The sequence below is a fragment of the Apteryx mantelli genome, chromosome 13 (genome assembly GCF_036417845.1).
Source record: "Apteryx mantelli isolate bAptMan1 chromosome 13, bAptMan1.hap1, whole genome shotgun sequence".
Classification (NCBI taxonomy): domain Eukaryota; kingdom Metazoa; phylum Chordata; class Aves; order Apterygiformes; family Apterygidae; genus Apteryx; species Apteryx mantelli.
This window is the reverse complement of record NC_089990.1, coordinates 748,497-768,857: the sequence shown is the minus strand read 5'-3', so window position 1 is coordinate 768,857 and position 20,361 is coordinate 748,497. Positions and strand designations below refer to the sequence as shown.

The 20,361-nt window shown below is 46.4% G+C and overlaps 1 protein-coding gene across 1 annotated transcript in view; it reads right to left on the bottom strand.

The window, feature by feature from the left end:
• Positions 1-1,558: 1,558 nt before the first annotated feature.
• AR (androgen receptor) overlaps positions 1,559-20,361 on the bottom strand; it is a 59,652-nt gene continuing 40,849 nt past the window's right edge. The window contains exons 4-8 of the mRNA XM_067304482.1: positions 16,614-16,901; positions 5,413-5,557; positions 3,999-4,129; positions 3,361-3,518; positions 1,559-2,013 (exon numbers count right to left, since the gene is read on the bottom strand). Coding sequence (XP_067160583.1) covers positions 1,858-2,013; positions 3,361-3,518; positions 3,999-4,129; positions 5,413-5,557; positions 16,614-16,901 — 878 coding nt within the window. The 3' untranslated portion in view covers positions 1,559-1,857. The remainder of the gene's footprint in view (positions 2,014-3,360; positions 3,519-3,998; positions 4,130-5,412; positions 5,558-16,613; positions 16,902-20,361) is intronic.

Here is a 20,361-nt window from a genome sequence, read left to right as displayed (position 1 = left end):
CGGCGAGCGAAACACGGGGAGCAAAGGCACGAATCCACCATCTTACCGCGCCTGCACGCGGACCTTCCGCAGACGGCCGGCGGCCACGGTGCCGACCTCCTCCCAGCCCCGACCCGCGGCATGATGCCAGCCAAGGCTACCAATGCCGAAATACCGGGGGACAAGGGTTGGATCGCTCTGTGAAGCGCAGCCCGCCAAATAAACACCCCCAAACGCAGCCTCTGGGGGCGCCTGGGTCCCCCTGTGACCTTGAGGTGCCAAGTGGCGTCAAGCCAACGTCCACCTGCCTTGAAGACTCGAGCTCCCTCTCTGTAGTTCCTGACCGTCGAGTGATCAGCAGTTGAAGAAGAATTAACCTTGGACGTTCTCTGCTTTGACTGAATGCCCGTGTTTGCTGGAGCGTGTTCATCCGTCCTCGGGGCCGCGCTGCTCAGCTCGCAGCGGAAAGCCCGCGGGGACACGGAGGAGCGGGGAGGCGCGTGCGGGACGGCCTTGCTCGCGCTGCCAGCGACCGCTAACGTCAACGGGAGCCGCGTGCGCCGCAAAGACAGGGAAGAAGTCGCTTACGCTTTTCCTTTATAATTCCCTGAAACGCCATGGAAATACCGTGCCGTTTGCCACAACCGTCTCCCAAAGGACAGGATTAACCACAGAAGTCCCATGGCCTCGCGGAGGCTGAAGAGCCAGTCCCGGCTGCTTTGCTCCTGGGATGCTTGTCTGTTGGCACCGGAAAGACTCTGCAGAACGGTCCGGACACACGGAAGGAAAGTCGCCTAAGTGGCAAGTCTGGATCTTCAGCCACCCGATGGGAACAGAGCAGGCGGGGGGCGCGGGGGGGGACACCAGGAGCCAAAGGGAGCAGGGACAGCTGGAGGTTTGAGAGACTTCAGGCACTTGTGAAAGTGGGATACGGCTGTGTCGAGGAGGAAAGAAGCGGTTCGGAACTGGAATGTGACGGCTGAGCGTCCCGACTCCGTGGGCAGACCGAGGCCCGGCTTGCCAGGAAAAGCAGCCCAGGTGGAGAACAGCCAGCGGCAACCTTTGGGGGCTCCCAAGGTCCTAGTCCTCTCCAGCCCTTCTCCCGACACAGGAGCACTCCAGACACTCCTGTGGATCAGGCTTTCCCTAGCTAAGCCGACACCTCGTGCTCCTCCGAGCTGCTGGGAGCGCGGGTCCGCGGGGCCGTGCAACGGCAGGGCAGGCGGCAAGTGGGACGCCCCCCGGAGCAGACCTGCACCACGAGCGCGAGGCGGCCGTCCCACGCAGAAGCAGGTGCTGCAAATTCATCAGGTTGCAAAGTCATCTCTTTCCCCCGACTCGTCTCTATTTCTCTACCGCAATGTTGGGACTCATCTGCTTCCCAGCACCATAATGCAAATAAAAAGTCCCGAAGGAGGCCAGAAAAGTAACCTGCTCCCAAACTTAGAGGTTCAACCTGCTTCTTGCCTCGTTTCGTTTTACAGAAAAAGAAAAAAAAAAAAACGACAGCTGGTGGCATTTCTCCCAATCCGTCATTCCCCATGGCACTGGGCCACGAAAAGTCACTGTGGAAAACACACAAACCGGAGCGTGTAAACATGGTGCCACTGACACTGTGTCACATCGTCAGGTGTCACAACACACCGAGCCGGCCACATCCAGGCAGAAGCCATGGCAGGTAGTTCAGTTCAGAGGTACCACGGGAAAAAGAGAAATCAAAGGAATCCCAGCAGGCAGTAGCTTGTTACCGTCTATCTTCGCGGCACAGAGTCTCTTTAGAGGGGATTCCCCAAGGCACTGCAGCACAGTAGTGCAGAAAAAATAGGCAGGAGATGGCTAAAATGGGGGTGGCAGAATTGGGAGGTCCCCTCCGGCACATCACTGCGCGTGGAAGTAGATAGGTTTGACTTTTCCAGACAGGATCTTGGGAACCTGCACAGAGATGATCTCGGCCATCATTTCAGGGTAGTCCACGCTGACCATATGCGCCTTAATCAAAAGGTCAAATGTAAACTGATGCAGCTCCTTGGCAATCTAGGAAAGAAAGAAGGTCTGTTAAGTGAAAATCCTCTGTTAAGCGATTTCTCTGTGGAGGCGCTGAGAAGACATCAGCAGACACAACACATCAGGGCTGGACTTAGCTGTTACATGGGTAGTGAGGTCCAGAGAGCAGAACCAGATCTCACTGCAGCACTTAGACGGCAGGTAGTCATCCCAAGGGTAAAGAAGGGAACTACCCAGCCTGGGAGCACGCAGCATATTTTGTCGTGTTCTTTCACGCTCAGAAATTACTCAGGTGCGCTTCCCACAAAAATGAGAGTGTATAAAAATGGCACTTTCTCACTCCTACAGAAACTTGCCATAATGTGTATGCAGATGCTGCTGAGTTGACTTATTAAGAATTACTTTTTGCTTGTAGACATACAACTGCATAGACATGGAGCTGACCCCCAGGAAATTGTAAGGTCATGCTTCACCAATAAAATTATAAGTCACAATAGAGAATTTGCTTTTACTGATGTAATCAGAGAAAATTCACAGAATGGCTGAGGTTGGAAGGGATCTTTAAAGGTCACGTAATACAACCCTCCTGCTCAAGCAGGGTTGCTCAGGACCCTGTCCAGGCAGCTTTTGAATATCTCCAAGAGGGAGTTACAAGAGGGGTTACTGCAGGGAGTGAGACACAGTTAACGTTCACGTCCTGAGTAGGGTTAGTTGCCGTCTTTTCTCTGTTGCTTAATCTTGGAGCGTTCTGCAATACTGCCCTTGCAAATGTGTGTTAAACAGCAAACAGCGCACAGGAGGAGTCTGCGTAATCTGTGTGGCCTCTCCTGTGTCTGCTGCGGAAGCTTGCAAGGTGCATAGCAATAAGTAAGCTTATCTTAACAGAAATCAGTCAATCACAAATCAATCAAATCAGTCTGGTGTGCTTCTCTCTATGCACAGAAATGCTCCTGGGGTCGCACATGCGGAAGCTCTTGCCTCCTCTTCAGCTATTCCCGAACAGTGACGTGACGGCGGGTAACAGTATGGACATTTTTGCTGTCTCCTGCACATTTGTGTCCTCTGTTCTTTTAACAACAAGAGCATCTGGATATAATCAGGACAAAATCTGCCTCTAGGCTTTCACTCAGGGAGATGAGCAGGGCATATATACCATTAAAAGAAGAAAGCCATTAAAGAAATAATTACAGGTAAGAATGTCATAAACACAGCGTTTATATGTTGAAGAGTTGTAACGCTATCTCCTGATGTTCTTGTTTCGGCAAGATTCCCTCTCGGCTGTGCTGCCGAAGCCCTCAGCTCCAATGAACGCTGCTGACCCCCAGCTAAGGTGATTAGCGGCTGTGTACAGTCAGACGTTTCACTGTCCTCCCTTACCGGATGCACGGAGTCCAGGACCTTGGTGAGCTGGTAAAACCGCCGAGAGCAGGAGGTGGGATTCTTCCTCTTGCAAGCGATGATACGGTCAAGTTCCTTAATATAATTCATTCGAAGCTCATCGAAGAGCTTCTGGTTCTTCAGGCCATCCACTGGAACTTAACGGAACAAGGAGAGGAAACAGTAACAGTTGCCGAGAGAGTGGAGGAAAGAGAAAAGCAAGGAATAACAGGAAAACTGAGGAACTGGTCAGTGCAGACCTAACAGAACAGATTTCCCCATCAGCTCCACTTCCACTACAGACCTCGGTCTGATGGGCTTGTTGGACCGCTGCTGGCCCCTTTAGCACGTGCTACAGACCAAAGCAGCGCAACAAGCACCAGTACGATTTTCCAGCTCAGCAGATCGCGCTCAGAGGTCTGCGTCGCGTTAGCCGTTAGGCCCGGGAGCAACCTCCCGCAGGAGCTGCACGGGGAGAAATGCTGCTGTTTGCAGCGGTGGGTGGGTGGGTGGCCGCAGGGCTGCACCCCTTCGGGCGTACCAGTGCGTGCACAGGCACAGGTAAAGCACCAGACACTTTGGGATGATGCAGCGTATAGCAACAGATAATTTGTTGAAGGAAGGATGCTAGCACTTACTAATACTGAAGAAGAGTAGAGCCTTCATACAGAGAAACTCCTGGGGTGTGATCTGAAGCCACCCAAACTCCTGAGAGAGGTGCCGCATCCTGACACATTGGCTGTACATTCTGGATTTGTGCATCCGGTATCTGGCAGGGGAAGACACACAATGAATGCGCTGGCAAGAAGACTGAAGTTTTGCTTGCGTGACACGCATGGGTCGACATTTTCTGTCCGACCCAGCAACACCCAGCCTCGTCTGGCACATGCCGGCTGCAAGGGAGCTGAACTCCATCTCCAGGGGAATGCCGACAGCAATAGGCCTGAGTGCGGGAGAGAAAGTTTTCCAAAATACCCACGTGTAATCCCGTCTGTCTGGAAAGAGGTAACTACCTGGGATTTGCAAGGTTCATTCAATCCTCTGCCTTCTTGAAAAATCACTGCAATGATCCACTAAACTGGGCTATCCAAAAGGGATGTGAAATCCTGCCTGAGCTCTCAGAGGGATCTGGTTTTGCTTATTTATTTACTATTTTTAAACTTTGCTACCTTAGTGTCAAGAAAACCTCCCCAACAGAGGGGAAAGAGCGGGGAGACGTGGTGTACGGAGAAAACGCAGCGCAAGGTGGTGGCGGCTGCCCTAGGGAAAACAGGGGCAGTATGAGGAAGCGACTGGGGAGAGGAAGATGATAAGGCACCCCAGGGAGCGATGCTGAGCCTCGATGTCAGCCCCAGGCTGTTCCCAACCTCCCCTGCCCTTGTTCCTCAGTAATACTGCAAAGGCTGCAAAAAAAAAAAAAAAAAAAAAAAGGCCCCGATATCGCTGCCGCTTTGGGGGGACGGAGCTGAGGGGAGCCGAGTGCCCTGGCAGAGCGCTCGTGCTGGGCAAGAGCTGCCACTGGGGCTTCTCGAACAGTGCAGCTGGGAACAGGACCCTGTTTTGCCTGGGTTTTAACTTCCAGTTGCAGAAACAGAATCCAGTTTCATCGCCCCCGCTAGATAAAACACCTCTCCCCCAACTCTTTGCTTTCGTTCACGCTATTTGCTCACTCTAACAGACCAACCAAGCTGAAAACAGGAAACCAAGTCCCTGGAGAAAGAGGCAGGTCTATGTGCACCGGTTCTTTACAGCCAGCACCAGGGCTTTTTGCAGCCTGGATGTGAGTCGAACTGAAGGCAAAGCTGAGGGAAGGGCGGGAAGGTCCAGGAGAGGCATTGCAACTCCCCGGATTGCTCCTGGAGACTGCCGCAGAGCAGCTAGAGGGGAAAAAGCAGGACCCTCTTCAGCTTTCTCGGTCAGCTCTCAAAGCAAGATTACTCAAGCTGCACATCGCACAAGTGGCCTGTAAATAGCTCCCTTGTCTTGCTCTCCATTTCTCATCTAGTCTGACCCAGACAAAACAACATTAGACTGTCGTTTTGTAGCACTTACTCGTTGAAGACCAAATCCGGAGCAAAGTAAAGCATCCTGGAGTTGACGTTGGTGAAAGATCTCCAACCCATGGCAAAAACCATAAGACCCATCCAAGAGTACTGGATTATAGACATCTGGTCGTCCACATGCAGGTTGCGAAATCCTGTAACAGAGCGACAGAGCAGCGTTACGAGCTCGCGTGGCGGGAGCACGCAGCTCCCAGGCCTGCGTTCACGCAGCACCGACCGCAGCAGCGCTCCCAGCCGAGCCGCGACTCACCCGGACACCCGGCTGCCCCGGCTGCCGCAGCTGAGTCTCCTGCACCATCAGCACCGGGCCCCGGTGCACCACGAGGAAATCAGAAACCCGCACTTCAAGGGGGGGGAGAGGATTCCCCAAACACAGGGAGGAGATAAAGGCCAGGTGAAAAAGGCACAAAGCGCTTTAAAGGAAAGGGGTGACAAGCTGTAGTAAGTGATATCCTCCCCCAAAGTCGCAAGGAATTTCACAAATCGTTTTCGAAGATTTTGCAAGTCCCAGTGAGATGAACAAACCTCATTCTGCTACAGGACAGACACAAAGACACAGCAGGATGTGGTTAAGCGACTTCCAAAGGCCACTGAGAAACAGAGCAATTGAGGCTCCTGAGCATTTCCAGCTCCCGGCAGCACCAAGTTCTTATTTTAGCACCATTCATTTCTAACAGGCACCAATTACAAAGCCAGGACTGACTGCTGCACTGTGTGCCTTACGCTATGTGCTCATAATGCAAACCCTGAAATCTCTGCTCCAAAACATTTACAATCGCAGTGTGAGACGGTATGTCGAAGCAAGTGAAATAAACAGCCGAAGAGAATTTGCTTGCTTTGTTCCGTTAATGCAAAGAAACGGCTGAGCAGGAGCAGAAGCCCCAGACTGCAATACAATTCACCCTACCAAATTCTCCAGGCACTAGAGGCAGAAGCAAGTCTTCATTAAGCAATTATCTCCTTTGGGTGAAATTCTGGCACTCAATGAAATCAATTGAAAAATTTCCATTTTTGTCAACAGCTGAGGACTTCACCAAAAGTAAGTAAATGGGTTTTAATGTATAATGCTGAAAGTCATCACCATAAGTGCCCCAAAGCCTTATCACAAAGTGAACTTTGGATTGTCTATCATATACATAATACATTTATCTAATGAATAATTAAAATCTCTGCTGAATTGCAAGCTAAACAAAAATATCAATTCAACTCAAACTCATTTCCAGATGACGGTTCGCAGTTAAATCACAGGCATGTTTACAATCCACATGCGAACATGCCCTCAAACATTGTACTTTGTGAATGTACTTAAAGAAATTTTTCTGGATATTTGTAAGTAGCCAAATGTAATCTGGTTTACAAGAAAATTCTGTGCTACTTCAATCAAAAGTTAAAGCAATTTTAACACCTTCAGTGTATAATTACTAGTTATTGAGGCAAGCATCTGTCTTGTGCTTGGGCAGCTGTCAACTTAAAACAAGCACAAGTCATGTTTTATTGCTGACTAAAATTACTTTAAGTTTGTACATTTTCCTTTCAGCTTTCATGTCACTGGACTGAAAAAATAAAACCTTCTGTGCAATGTCCTACTGAACTTGTATAGGCAATTTTCCATTGTAAGGACTCTTAGCTACCTATTGACTATATATTAACCTTCAGGCAGCCACAACTATAGACTAGGCATTTGGATAACTCAAAGGCTTCATAAGTTAGTCACACTCATTTCTAGCACCTGTCCAAGTCAGAATTTCATATTTAATTACAGTACTACATGCAATAAAAATCCTTTGTTACTCAGCCAGTAAATCCGGTCAAAGAGGAATCCATTATCTAGTAAAATTTAAGCTATTCACAAATGACTGGTCTTTTGAATTTTTTCCTGCGCAGTACTTGCTACTGTTTTCCTTACCTAGACTTTCTAAAAAGACAGGAAAAACCTGACATACTTGAAAAGAAGCCATGCTATTTGCCCCCATACCAGAAACTTTACAGCGAGAAGGAAGTGATATACGATGCTGGGAATGCTCCTAGACTGGCACTTGAGTGATGAGGATAAACATTTGATCAGTCTGCTCTACACTTATTTTCCCTCAAGTCCACAAGATTTTTTTTGTCCCCTTTTTAAATTGCTCATTGAAGGAAAAACATATCTTCTCCTCAGAAGGAATTAAAAGACAACTGGTGAGCTGTCCAGAGAAGCTGGTGAAGTCCATGGTTTTGCCTTGGACATCTTAGCTAGCAGAGAAGTATATGCTTCCTTCCTTGAACCGACCTCAGTGACAGATGCCTTTGGCCCTTCATGCTTGACTTGTGCATTTATTACACCAGAAGGCGCATGATAAACTCCTTCTTGCACCTTGCATCCAAGCGCACTCCAGCAGTTGGCCCGTTTGGCATAGGTACATACGCATGTACGTACATACGCACATGCATACACAGGCTGTAAGACCGGCAGCAAAGGCGAAGAGGAGTAAAGTGGGATGCAGGGGAAGTAGAAGCTGCTGTATTAAGCCAAAACCTGTAGGGGTGGAAGCTCGGCCCAGGAGAAGGGTGCAGGTCTACAGTGGGGTAGCAGGTCATTACAGGAGATATGCCCCCGTTTCAGCTGTTTGCCTGCTCTCTTCCTTGCTCTATAAAACAAAGAGTAAACACGAAAAAGTAGGTCACACTGAAGCCTAACAATCAAGACTTCCTCCGCAGTTTGAAGGAAGCGCTAAAGGAAGACTCAGGGCTGACGAATCCAGATGCTGGCACAGCATTCGGGGTTCGCCCGATGGACAGGCGCCGCGAGGACACAGACATGCCAGTGTCTTCAGGCAAAAGCTGTTCCCCGCGAAAGGAGCTCGTAACCGCACAGAAAAGAGCATTCTGTGAATATGGCCATACTCATGAGAGCAGACGCTTTGTCTTCGGAAGAGATGCAAGAAATTCCCTATCATACGTTGGGCCCAAGAGCTGCCGTAGGGTCAGAAATTAATTGCAAAGGCCAGGACCAGGTGAGGGAGGAAGAAGGCAGATGCGAGGTGTCCCTCCTGCCTATATTTTGGGAGTGAGGCCCTTAAATCCTACCACCAAAGAGGAAACCTATACTCTATAAGCGAATTAAAGACAGAAAACATACCTGTACCGCTCACAGGGGGTTTTTAAGCCTGCCCTGGCTGCACTTCTGCTGTCACTTCTGGTGGTGATGGACCTGCGCGATCCCCTCTGATGCAAGGGGAAGGGAAGAAGCTGGAGAGGCCAGACCCGCGGCCAAGAAGCGGCTGTAGTCTCGTTTTATTTGGGTCTTCTACAGGGAGAGACTAAAGAGAGGCAGGAGCTCTTCCGCCGAGCCACGGAGCGCACGAGGAGCGCGCGCCGAGCGGCTCCCGCAGGCGCTGCCGGGCAGGGAGGCGATGGTGCTCCTGCCCCTTGCTTCGGAGGGCGGCTGGCGGACAGGCCTCTTCTCCGAGCAGGCGAGACCCCGCGCGAAAGGGCGGACTGCACCCTGCAGAAGCTCAGCTGGCTTCTTGCAGGCCAGGGAACAACCAGGAAACGTCTGGTGGAGTCACAGTAACTGGAGACCGTTACGAGAGACTTCTGCTCCTGGAAGCCAGGATCCACCACTCTTCCTGGACAAAACATTTTGGGACGTCTTGTTCTGGGCCTGCCACGCACCTCTAGAGCTTCCTTGGGACCGTCAGTTGGCAGCGAGATGAGCTGGGTTGATTCTGCCTGTTGCTGTCGCTTCTCACGTTAACATTTCTCTGCCGGTAACTTTATTCTTTTCAGAGGTGTCCACGTTCAGGTTTTCCAGCTCATATGTACAGTCTCGCTCTGTTTTACAGTGTGACCTTTCAAATTTTAATCAATCCAGCAGTTTGTTCTAGAGCACTACAAAGGCCTTAATCAAAGTCCAGTGAATTCAGTGAAATTTAATTCCTACTTCTTATAAATGATCTTTCTCCTTTGCTTGGTTCAGCATCAATAGGAAGCAACATTCTGAAACATCAACATCTATGGCAGAACGTCTTCATTCTCCTTAACCCAATTCTGAGGTTATAGTCGTGGGTGTATGTAGGGAGCTCTGTGGTGTGTGTGCAAATCAGCGATCAAAAAAGCCTCTGCAGGTTTCAGTTTTCACCTACACACTAAGTCTGGGTTTCCCTCGAACACTGAATATCAGCTTTTCAACATATTTGTTGAAAGTTGCACCTAATCTTTGATATGAAAAGGGTTTTGGTACGCTTGTTCATTAGCTTGTAATTATGTTCACTAAAAAAAAAAATATTTGAGCACACTTTATCAATGTTTTAAGAATGGTATTTGAAGGCAACAGTCCTGCTGTTAAAGGCCTTAAAGTTTGCTTTCTGCTTGTCCAAAAAACAGGTTCTAGAATCACAGTGGCTGACATTTCTAAAAGAGAGCACTGATTTCAGTTTCCAATCTGAAACGCCTTTAAAGAAAAGGTTTCAAAAGGCAGATGCCTATCACTCCAGGAAACCTATCCCCTTCAGGTATCTTAGGTGTTCTATGGCCAAAATCACTGTAAAAGAAAACAAATAAAAATCTAATGCCATAATATCTAGTTAAGCTTTTAGTATTGGCATAGTTTGAACAGATCCAAATGATAATTTTTACAGATAAAATTCATAGCAAAATTAAAATTAAATTTACTGATGATTTGAAAAAGCTGAAAGCATAACCATTTTCTTGCAAATAATTTTGAAGCAGCATAGTTTATCAACAGGTTCTTTATCTTCTCTCTTGATGTGCAGCTTTCTTTGTCAGAATGACATATTCCTAGGAGGTCAGCAATTTAAAACTTCATGTGTTACCATAAAGTAACATTTCTAATATAAATGAATACTCCTTTTGTATTCTGGAAATTCTGTTGTCCAGACAGTGGAAAAAGATTCTCAGTTAATTGTATCCTTATAGTTAAAGTGTGACTTACACACGCTATAAGGTAGCAAATTTCAAGCAGAAAACCAAGTAAACAAAATATCCTTAAAGCGCTAATTTAAATGCAAAGTACACAGAGATTTTTGCAGTACCTCTAATTACAGGAATATCTCCATTGATATTGTCTTATTTACAGTGCAGCGGCAGCTTGCACTGTCCCTTCCACCGGTCTGCTGCGAAGCAGACAGACGGACCCAAGCTGGTTTTCCCCATATACTCGCAATCCAATTTTTTTTTTTTATAGACTGATTTCCTAGCAGCTTCAGGAATGGACTGCAGACTTCTCATTTGCTGCCTTTTAAAATGATTTTTATACAAACATGTTTGAAAGCTAAACTTTTGGCAGCTGATCTAAATTAGCTGTAACTTCTTGTCTGAATTTCTCTATGTGGAACAAGGGGAACTCCCTCTACCTGCACTGAAATGGATGCATTTTATGGATTTAAACAGGTTTTGCAATTCTGTACTGCAGCAGCTTTCCTGAAAAGCTGTGGTTATTTAGTCTTTCCTTTCCGAGGAGACCACAACTTGACTCTATCTCGGCTGGCAGTGCTTCAGCGGCAGAGGGGCCGAAGGGCCGTGCATTAAACCTTCTCCGCAAGCCAGGCGCCGATACTGCTCCTGAGAGCGGCACGGTTCAGAAACGCTCCTGCTTGGCGCAGATTTCTCGGGGCTCTTCTGATTTCTGACCCTCTAGATATGACTAAAACCTTCTTACTGAAAAAGCGCAGCCCATCCCATCCCGTCCCATCCCCATGCGCCGCGTGAACTCCGGCTGCCGGGCACTGCGGTGCTCCCCCGGCGCGTCCTTGGCAGTCCTACCCCTTAAAAAAGCCTCCGGTCTCTCAATGGATTGCGAGAAAATCTTTTAGTACTGACAAAAACAATTTAAAACAGCGAAATTCAGTTATTTGAGCTTGTTTCCATTCTGCTTCCCTCTGCTTGGTTTTCACCTCAGTCACCCTTCTCCTGACCCTGCTGCGTGTCAGGCTGCCTAGCTAACTGCAGACCCCAGAGCTGAAAATACTTCTAGTTTATTAATCAAATTACAATTTAAATAAATTGCAGACAGCAATCGAACTATGGTTATCAGGTAGTATTTTAAAAATTTAAGCAAAGAGGTTTAAAAGCTAGCCCACTACGTCGCCACGCCAGCGGGTGCCCTACAGCAACGCGGTCCTTCTCGGAAAATATCATGACAGTGACCAAGCTGTGGATTTGTCGTTATTACTATTAAACTCCAGTGCTGTCACATGTCACAGAAATACTAGGAGAAAGCTGGGGAAAGCAGACTGCCCTTGCGCTCTGCTCCGGGCACGGCGAAGTCACCGGTCGCTTCGCGTTCCCACCGGCAGCGAGCTGCACGGGCTCGGCGCACGTCCGTACGCAGGGAGGTCCCTCCTCACGCTCATCACGGCTGTTTATTTCTGGCAGACACAGCGGGGGCGATGGGGACGGACTCACACCGCTCCCACGCAGACCTCTGACAGCCCAGCCAAGAAAACCTCGCCTGCACGAGCCTTCCTAGTCCTCCGGCCTGCTGAGGTGACTGCGGCTGTATTTTAACTTTCCGGGGAGCGGGTGAATATTCAAACATAAAAAGAATAGAATTAATTTTGCCTGGATGGCATAATTTCCATAGCGCTCTCCCAGCTGGACGGGGTGCAGTATTTCGGCCACACGTAGCCGCGTGCAAGCGCCGTTACGCTGCAGGGGCCATTCCTGCAGCACGTGTCAAGCGCAGCAGCGTGAGGGATGCGGAGGCTGTAGATCAGTTTTAGCACAGAAGAGCAAAAGCCTCTGATGATGGGGTTGTTATGAAGAAAAACATTTTTCAAAGCACTTTCACTTTCCCATTAGCACTATCTCAGTTTTACTATCTCAGCTTCCTAGTGAGGTTTGGTGGCGTCTCAAAGGACCTTTCTGAAGAAATCTTGATGTCTCACATAGGCAAGCCAGAAGGGAAAGTATGATTTGTCCCTGGTTTCACAAGCTAACTGAACCTTTTCTTACTCAAGAATATAAGAAATAGAATGGGCTATTCCTCATTTAAGTATATTTAAACTAATAGGCCTCCTGGAACACCTGTACTTCTGCACAAATCGCTAAGTTTCTGGGAAAGTAAAAGATCTGACTACAGTTCATCACCAGCTTTTGGCATGTAGTAGAAAACTTTTTTCTCAGTTTCCTCCTTTGGTCATATCCTTGCACACAGACAGTAGGATCCCTGTCTTCTCTGACACCTCATCAAGAATAGGGCCACGGTGAGGAAAGTAGCTTTGTATCATCCCCATGATGCAGTCTCAGGGATGCTGGAAGTTGAACTAGGTCCCACTGCACTTAGTGTGATCTTGATTCTTACAATTTCATTTAGTCAGCTGGCAGATTATGAAATGCAATGGGCATGATAACCTCTATGCTCAAAACTAAAAAAGATTGTATTTAATGAAACGTATCTATCATGAGGATGTTCCCACTTATACCCCGATAACAATTTCCAGTTGGAAACTTTCCAATCCTAACATACTCCTGTATCACAACTTTGAATACATTATAAATAAATTCCATCAGCCTGTAATGCACGATCAGCTTGACTGCCAAGAAAAAAGCCCTTGGGGATTTTGTATCTCTCCTTTGCTATTCAAAGATCAATGGGTTTGTGAAGTACAAAAATAGTAAGGAAGGATTTCTTGAAAATATCAAGAATGAGTAGAAGTTGGAAAAGAAATGGAATACAATCTTTTCCTTTTCTTCCATATAATTCAAGACTTAAAGTTTAGGCCAGAGGAAACTAGTATGCCAGTGACCAAAGAGAGAGGAAGAAGCAGACAGAGTCAAAGGATGAACTCTACTTTTCTTAAAAATGCACTCCCAGTAAAGTGCAATGAGAAAAGTGCAACACGTACTGCATCTTCATGTGGAAGCAGGTCGCCTCACCCATGAGTTCTGCAGCTATGATTTGATCGCAGAAACCAGGGCCTGGGAAGCTCTCTGATCCAAGATACAGGACTAAAAATCAGGTTTCTTCTTCTAGAGGTGAATGCAGATTTCCAAAAATGAAAAGGTTTGTGTGGAGTCCTGCAGCTCCAAACTGGGAAGACCTTCCATACTGAGCATTTCAACATCTCAAAGAGGAAGACCTCTGCTGCACCTCGTACATCCTGTGGGAACACTGAACCTTGCAGCCTTGACGTGGCCATAGAAGAGAAAACCACCTCTTCCATACCCAGGATGCCCAAGAGCGAGGTTCTGGACCTTAACAAAGCTGGATGTCTGCAAACTTCCTGAGCTGGCTGTAGGACTGAAAGTCACAATGAGAGGCCAGAGCCTCTAAACTGAAAGCTTGGTTAATGAGGATGCCTTCTTAACCAGCATCGTTAGTCCCTCTAAGTGAATCCTGAAGTTCCTTAGCTTCTTCACTGGCTACATTAACCACTAGCGAAGACTGAACGAGTGAGAAGATTGATATTTTACTCTCAGAAGGGAAAGACGGCATCTCATAACATCGCTGCAAGAGCAGGACTGCTAGCGACGCTGGAGTCTGACACACCTACCTGTCAGACCCAGACTGCCTCGTTCATTAGAGACCGCGGTGCCGGTGGAGGCTGATGGAGAGAGCACACGAGACCCCAAGCTCTCTGTCAGCGGGGTCCAGAGAGACTGAGCAGCCGAGTGCGTTAGATGCTGAAAGCCCGGATGTCATCCAGCAGAGGATACACAGCATCTCTCTGAAGGACAGAAAGCCTGCTTGTTGCCAATATCGGGACTATAGGAAAGGACCCAGAAAGCATTCCCAGGGCGATGGCGGCACGCCGGTTGGGAGGTGGAGGCAGATGACCTCCTCTTCCTTGCTCTGGTGCCCCAGCAGCTGGAGTCCGGGCTGCCAGAGGCCACAAGCAGCCGCTCTGAAAGGCTTTGGAGTCACCTACGCCTACCGAGAGGGCAACGGCATTCTGAGGGGCACGGCGTGGCCCCAGTGAAGTCGTGACTTCCAGGAAACCGAATAATGTCTTTAGAAATCATTTTTGGTTTTTTTCCCTCTTTTCTTTTTCCTTTCCAGAAGCTGAAAGACTGGTTAATCATACTTCTTCTGGGGAGAGAAACTCTCGGAGATACTAAAGACATTTAATATACTCTTTTCTCACAGGCATGTCTGGCCCAGGACAACTTCAACTGCAAAACCTCAGGAGAGACAATTTTAGAGGAGGAGAAAAGGGGAAGTGGTTCTCGATGAGAAAATAAAAGAGCTAATATAGGAATTTCAAAATTTCAAAATTTGAGTATAGAAAGACAAAAAGCCACAAAGGTCAGAAGAGTTTCCCAAACAGAGGATCTTCAGCCTAAGTCTTGTAGGAAAAGTTATGCAAAAAAAAGAAAAAAAAATTTTTCTCTCATCCCTCTCTCTTCTAAAAAAGAACAAAAAATGTAGGAAATGGTAATTAAAATAGATATAAAAAGGGGAAATCTACTGGGGAATTCTACAAAGAAAGAGGAACCCAAAAGGGAAAGACAAAACCACGAGGCCAAAAGCCAAGAACAGCAGAGGAGAAAGATATTGCGCTTAGAGTGTCTGCAAGGAACCGAGGAGGGATGTGCAAACTCCCCTCTCCGCCCTCAGCACAGGGCAAAGGGAAGGCTGCGCAGGGCCGGGTAGGGCGGCGCAGTGCCGGCGCACATCAGAAAGCTAGGAAAGGAAGGAAAAGCTCCCGCGGCACGTGCGCACCCCCGGTATCAGCATGTACGTGGACGAGCACCTGATGGAGGGGGGCGGGTGACACCCTGGGTGAGCATTAGCTTTCACAAACTAACAACCACTCAAGTAATGATAATTACAGCAGTAATATTTCTGTATTGCTAATTGCATAGCATGGGTCACGATGCACAGAAACACATTTACAAAGCGGTTAATTTGCATACTACATGAAACCTTCATAATTCTCTGGTGTGGATTTCAGCAAAGTACATGCTAATGTTGTAGCAGCTGAAATGCACCTACTGCAGATGTGTACATTTAGTAAGGTTATACATACAGTCTTTACCCCATCTCCCTGCACATGAGTAGCACTGAAAAAGATGAAGAGATTATGGATGGAAGGGAATATAGTAAATGGGGGTAAAAGAGAGGGAAAAGAAGAAAACAAGTTTGTAGAAGGATTAGTAAATCAACTGAAATATGAAAAAGTAGGTCAAGAAACGAGGATGGAATTAGCTTCTTTGAATAAATGCCCATTTGGAAAAGGCCATGTTAGAGGTCTCAGGTCAAACAGCGGCCAAAAGGGAGTATTCTTGCCATTTCTAGCACAGGCAAGAACCCCCCCAAAACCTCTCGGGCTGTGCAGGTAGAAAGAGCAGGTGCCATGGAGGTATTTTGCCAGTTTTTGCTGCTCTGATTGGATGCAAAGCAATGGGGCATATGCATCATATGCCTTTGGAAGTATTTCAAGAAAGTGTTTTTACTGCAGTTACGGTACACAGATGTAACTATTTAATAACAAACAGACTCACATGCCTTTGTCAAGACATATTTAAAGTAACTGTATAAGAACTAATTGACCTCAGATTTTAAGGATGGGAACTTTTGCTGAGTTGCCCAGATAGCCTAATTAAGCTTTGTAGCAACTCAAACCCAAGCCTTAGCTACTTGCAGCTCAGTTTCCCAAATTTCAGTTTCACTTCATGAAACAGCACCCTTTTGATTCATCTAGAGAATTCACCCTCTCCTCCACGAGGAAAGATTAATACCATCATATAACTCCTCACGTGAGTTACATGATGGTGTCAATCTTTCGTTTAGACAGGAATTCTGCAGATTTAATTGAAACAGTGCTGGAAGTAGAGCAAAACCTCTGCAGAGAGAAGAAAGCAGAGAAATCAGGACCCTGAAATTCTAATTAACAACAGCCATTTACAGGCAGAGGGGAAAAAGCAGCCTGACTATGTGATGCCACAAGCCAGGAGTCATCAGCAGGAGAGAAGCCCAAAGCGTAAGCTTCTGCATAGACTTGGTCCACCTCAATCACCCGTCCCATGAGCCAGCCACCAACGGGAGTCAACTCTGATGCTGCTGCAGTCCGGTCACAGACAAACCCCACAGACAGGCACCTTGTGAAAATGCTCCCCCAAGGAATGTTGTGATTTTGAGATACAGATTACACCACTCCCTTTGAAATCCACCCCGAGGGATGTCAGCAGGAGGGCTCTTAGGAATGCGACAGGAAAGAGAGGGCATTTGTTAATTCTCTTCCTCACCTGGCAAGGCTTTTGCCCATTTTACCACGTAGACCAGCTGCCTCTCCCCGAGCTCATTCAGACTGGTCAGCAGGTTGGAGAAGGAGTCAGGCTGGCTGTTGTCATGGCCAGCGCACACCACACCGGGCTCGATGGCTTCCAGGACGTTGAGGAAGATGGGCTGGCACTCGTACCCATCGATACGTGTCATCACCATCTTGGGGGCTTGCTCCTCTGCAGGGCTGGATGAGCTGCCTGCCTCAGGATCATCTTGTATCTTCAGGTTGCCCAGTTTCTTAAGCTTGCGGGCTGTGAAAAAAGACACATCTTAGCATGACATTTAAAAATTAAGCTTGAGTGTTCTTGGCTTCCAGCTCCATCACTTACATTTACAATGAAAGCAAAACTGATGAAGAACAGCAGCTACTTACTCAGTACACATAGACATCACCTAAGGACAAAAGGGAGTATATACTATGCAGGGATATTCAGTTGTTCATTAATCTTATATGGAAAAAAACAAGCATCATTTACATCCTCAACAGTGACTGGCTGCAGTTATGTGCAACTCAGTTATAAATGGAGAGGAGGGACTGGGAAAAACAGAGGAGAGGTAAAGTGATTCAGATAACTGCTCACATGCACTCAAAAAGGAAAGCAGCACAAGCAAGTAAACTCAGCATCTGATCACATTCTGCAGAAAACCTCACTACACTTGAATGTTGTCAGCTGGATAGTTCCACTCCACACCAGACTTCGGGCAGATGGGACGGGTACCCTGTCCTCACTTCTGTGAGACCAGGGCACTGTCCGCATGGAAATGCTTTTGACCTCACGAATTCACTGTAAGAGCAGGAAAATGCACCCAAGAGGAAGCTCCTATCTGAGTAGTGGCCTTCTCTCTGCACAGGATTCCTACCACACCTACTGCTGTGTAACCAGGCACGTCCAACTTCATTACTACTCTACAAATATATTACAGAAACTATATTTAAAAGGTTGGTAGGTGCTTCCATGGCTCTTTTCCTGGTATCTTCCCAGTCAACCCATGAAAAAAGAGAAGACGCAAGAAGTGGTGGTCTTGGTCCATTGGCCAGCTCCCAAAGGAGCTTTAGGGCAGAGGACTTGAGGGGTTCAGACTGCAGAGAGCAAACGAATGTGCCCACGTCGCCATAAGGAAGAGTCTCTCCTGGGGGTGCACCTGTTTCTTAATTACGAATGCTAGTTGGCAAACAAAACAGACCAGGAGCTTCAGATGCACGATTACAAAGTTCTTCGAGAGTTAGTGATTACCTAATTTGATCCTACATGACAGTGTTCAGCACAACACAGGTTGGCAGGCTATAGTAGATAGTAACTGCTTTCATCCTTAACAGGCTCCAAAAAACCCCTAATTAATTAGAGAAAAAAGCTGATTGCTTAATTCAAGCAAAGAATATAACATCAAACCCATTGTCCTTGGGGTTTTGGCTCCTACATTACATGATACTTATCTGAAATTTCCTTTCAGCTGTAATTAGAAAAATAAGCAGTGAAACATAAAAATGTCAAGCTAAAGTGCAGCTTTGTAAATCAATTCAAAACACTGCTCTTGAAGTAATGTACTTTGGATGATCTACTGTAAGTGTAATTAAGGCAGGCTGCTCTATAAAAAAAAGGAGGAGAAAACAGTAATAAAAACAAAAGAGCAACAGGAAAACAAGGCCATATGCAGTGAGACATGCTTCAGCAATTATTTGTGTGGGTCACAGGCCAAAGAGAAAACAAGAGCCTCTCCTCTCTCACTCCTCTAAAAATCTCAGATAGCACATCCATCACCGGGCTTTGGCAAACCACGGTGCTCTCCTTCGTAACCTTGAGATTCCCGTCCGGCAGCGAGATCTCCTGGGAAAGGCATGGCACAGCTGTGCCCTGGAAGCTGCGTTTCTTCTTTGTTTTGGACAAGCAACAAGAAAAGACACAAGTGCGATACGCTGATTCCTCGCTTCTAAAAAACCTACCGCTAATCAAGGAAGGAGGCATCAGGGCTAACTCCATATGAGGTGAAAGCCATCTCTTATAGTTGTATTTGGCACTCGACTTTTAATGACAGGCGTGCTGGTAGGAAATAAGAGCTCGCAGGCTTAAAACACGAAATAAAAACCAAACTGTAACTTCCAAGGATGAATAATCAGTGCCAATAAAGTCCTATGTACAAATGAAGTCATACCTACACTGTATAAAACAAATATATAGCTTGGCTTAAATGTTATAATGTTTTTAATTGAACTATCTAGTGCTAAAAGAGATTCCACGAAGCAAGAAAAAAGGGCTCGCATGAGATTATAGTCATAAACCAAAGCACCAGGTGTCAGAAAGCAGTGAAGCTAGACAGCAACTATTCTTTTCAGAGGATCTTTATGTTTGTGTTTTACAGGAGCAGTTGTTCCACAGATCATTGAAATACTGATTTATTAGTTGGAGAAAAGCTTCACAGGTGAAGATTAGATTATATTCAGTATAAAAATCTATAGCTTTTAGGAGGATTTCTCTAGGTTGTAAAACTGTTGTACTTAATCTATCCTGAAATTCAACTGCTGAAATGGCCCGCCTGGCCTTACTGGAATCTTACTTCACGTTTATTTTAAGTTTAAAAATATTGGAATCCAGATAGATATTTCAATCTTCTAACAAACGCAGTTTCAAAGACAACAATTCTCCCATAGCAAAGACAAGTACTTCTGTCTTAATTTTGCTTCACCTCTGCAAAAGCCCTTTTGATGGCAGCCACTGCTCAGCATTTGATGGGGAACAAAAATACCTGGAACCAAGACTTAACACGTCAACATAAGAAGGAGCTGTTTCTTTCTACATATCTCTGAAATACTCTGACACCATCACAGACACGCAGTGTGGGATTCATCTCTTCTAATTTTACAAATCTGCAATGCTCATTAGCAAGACTCCCTTGATAACAGTGGACAGAAACAGATACTTGCAATGAATCTCCTCTTAAATGAGACATCCATTACACTTTTATTCTAGGACGAGTTAAGCCAGGCAGAGGTCTAGACTGCAGATGTCTGAACTACGGTGGGATGAACCCCAGCAGGTGCAACTGAAAACAACAAAAAATGAATCTGCTTTTGCTGTTACTAGAGAAAAAATCATTCAGGAAGCCTCATAATAGTGTTAAATGCACGGTACTGACAAGTCGCACATGCAGCACATCTGAAATTCTATTTTATTTTTGGTTTAGAAGGTATTTTTTTCTATTTGGAAAAAGCCCAGATGATGTAATATGCTTTGATATCATGGTAAAATACTCAGCACTGCAAAAGCCATTAGCGAGTACATTATAGAGCAATTGTAGAAGTTACACACATTTTAAGCAGCTTAACCTGGACGACTTTCAGCCAGGAGTTTCTGAAGAATTGGTCAAGGAATGCTCTGGGCTACTAATAGTGATTTTTAACAACTCTGGGAACTCTGAGAAGTTCTGGGGAACTGGAATAAAACTACTTTTGTATTAGAAATTACAAAGAACCCTTGTCAACTGTAGGCATGTCAGTCTGATTTCAGCTTCAGGCAAAATGACTGAAAAGCTGAAACAGGACTTGACTTATATTCTGCTCTTCAAATTATTTATTAACATCAATCAACATTTGGCTTGCTGAAAACAGATCTTGTCAAGCTACCAGTTTTTTTGGCACGATAATTTTAATTGATAAAAAATAACAGTGCTGGTATAGTAGAACTGTTTAAGACATCTGACTCAATTTGGTTTGCA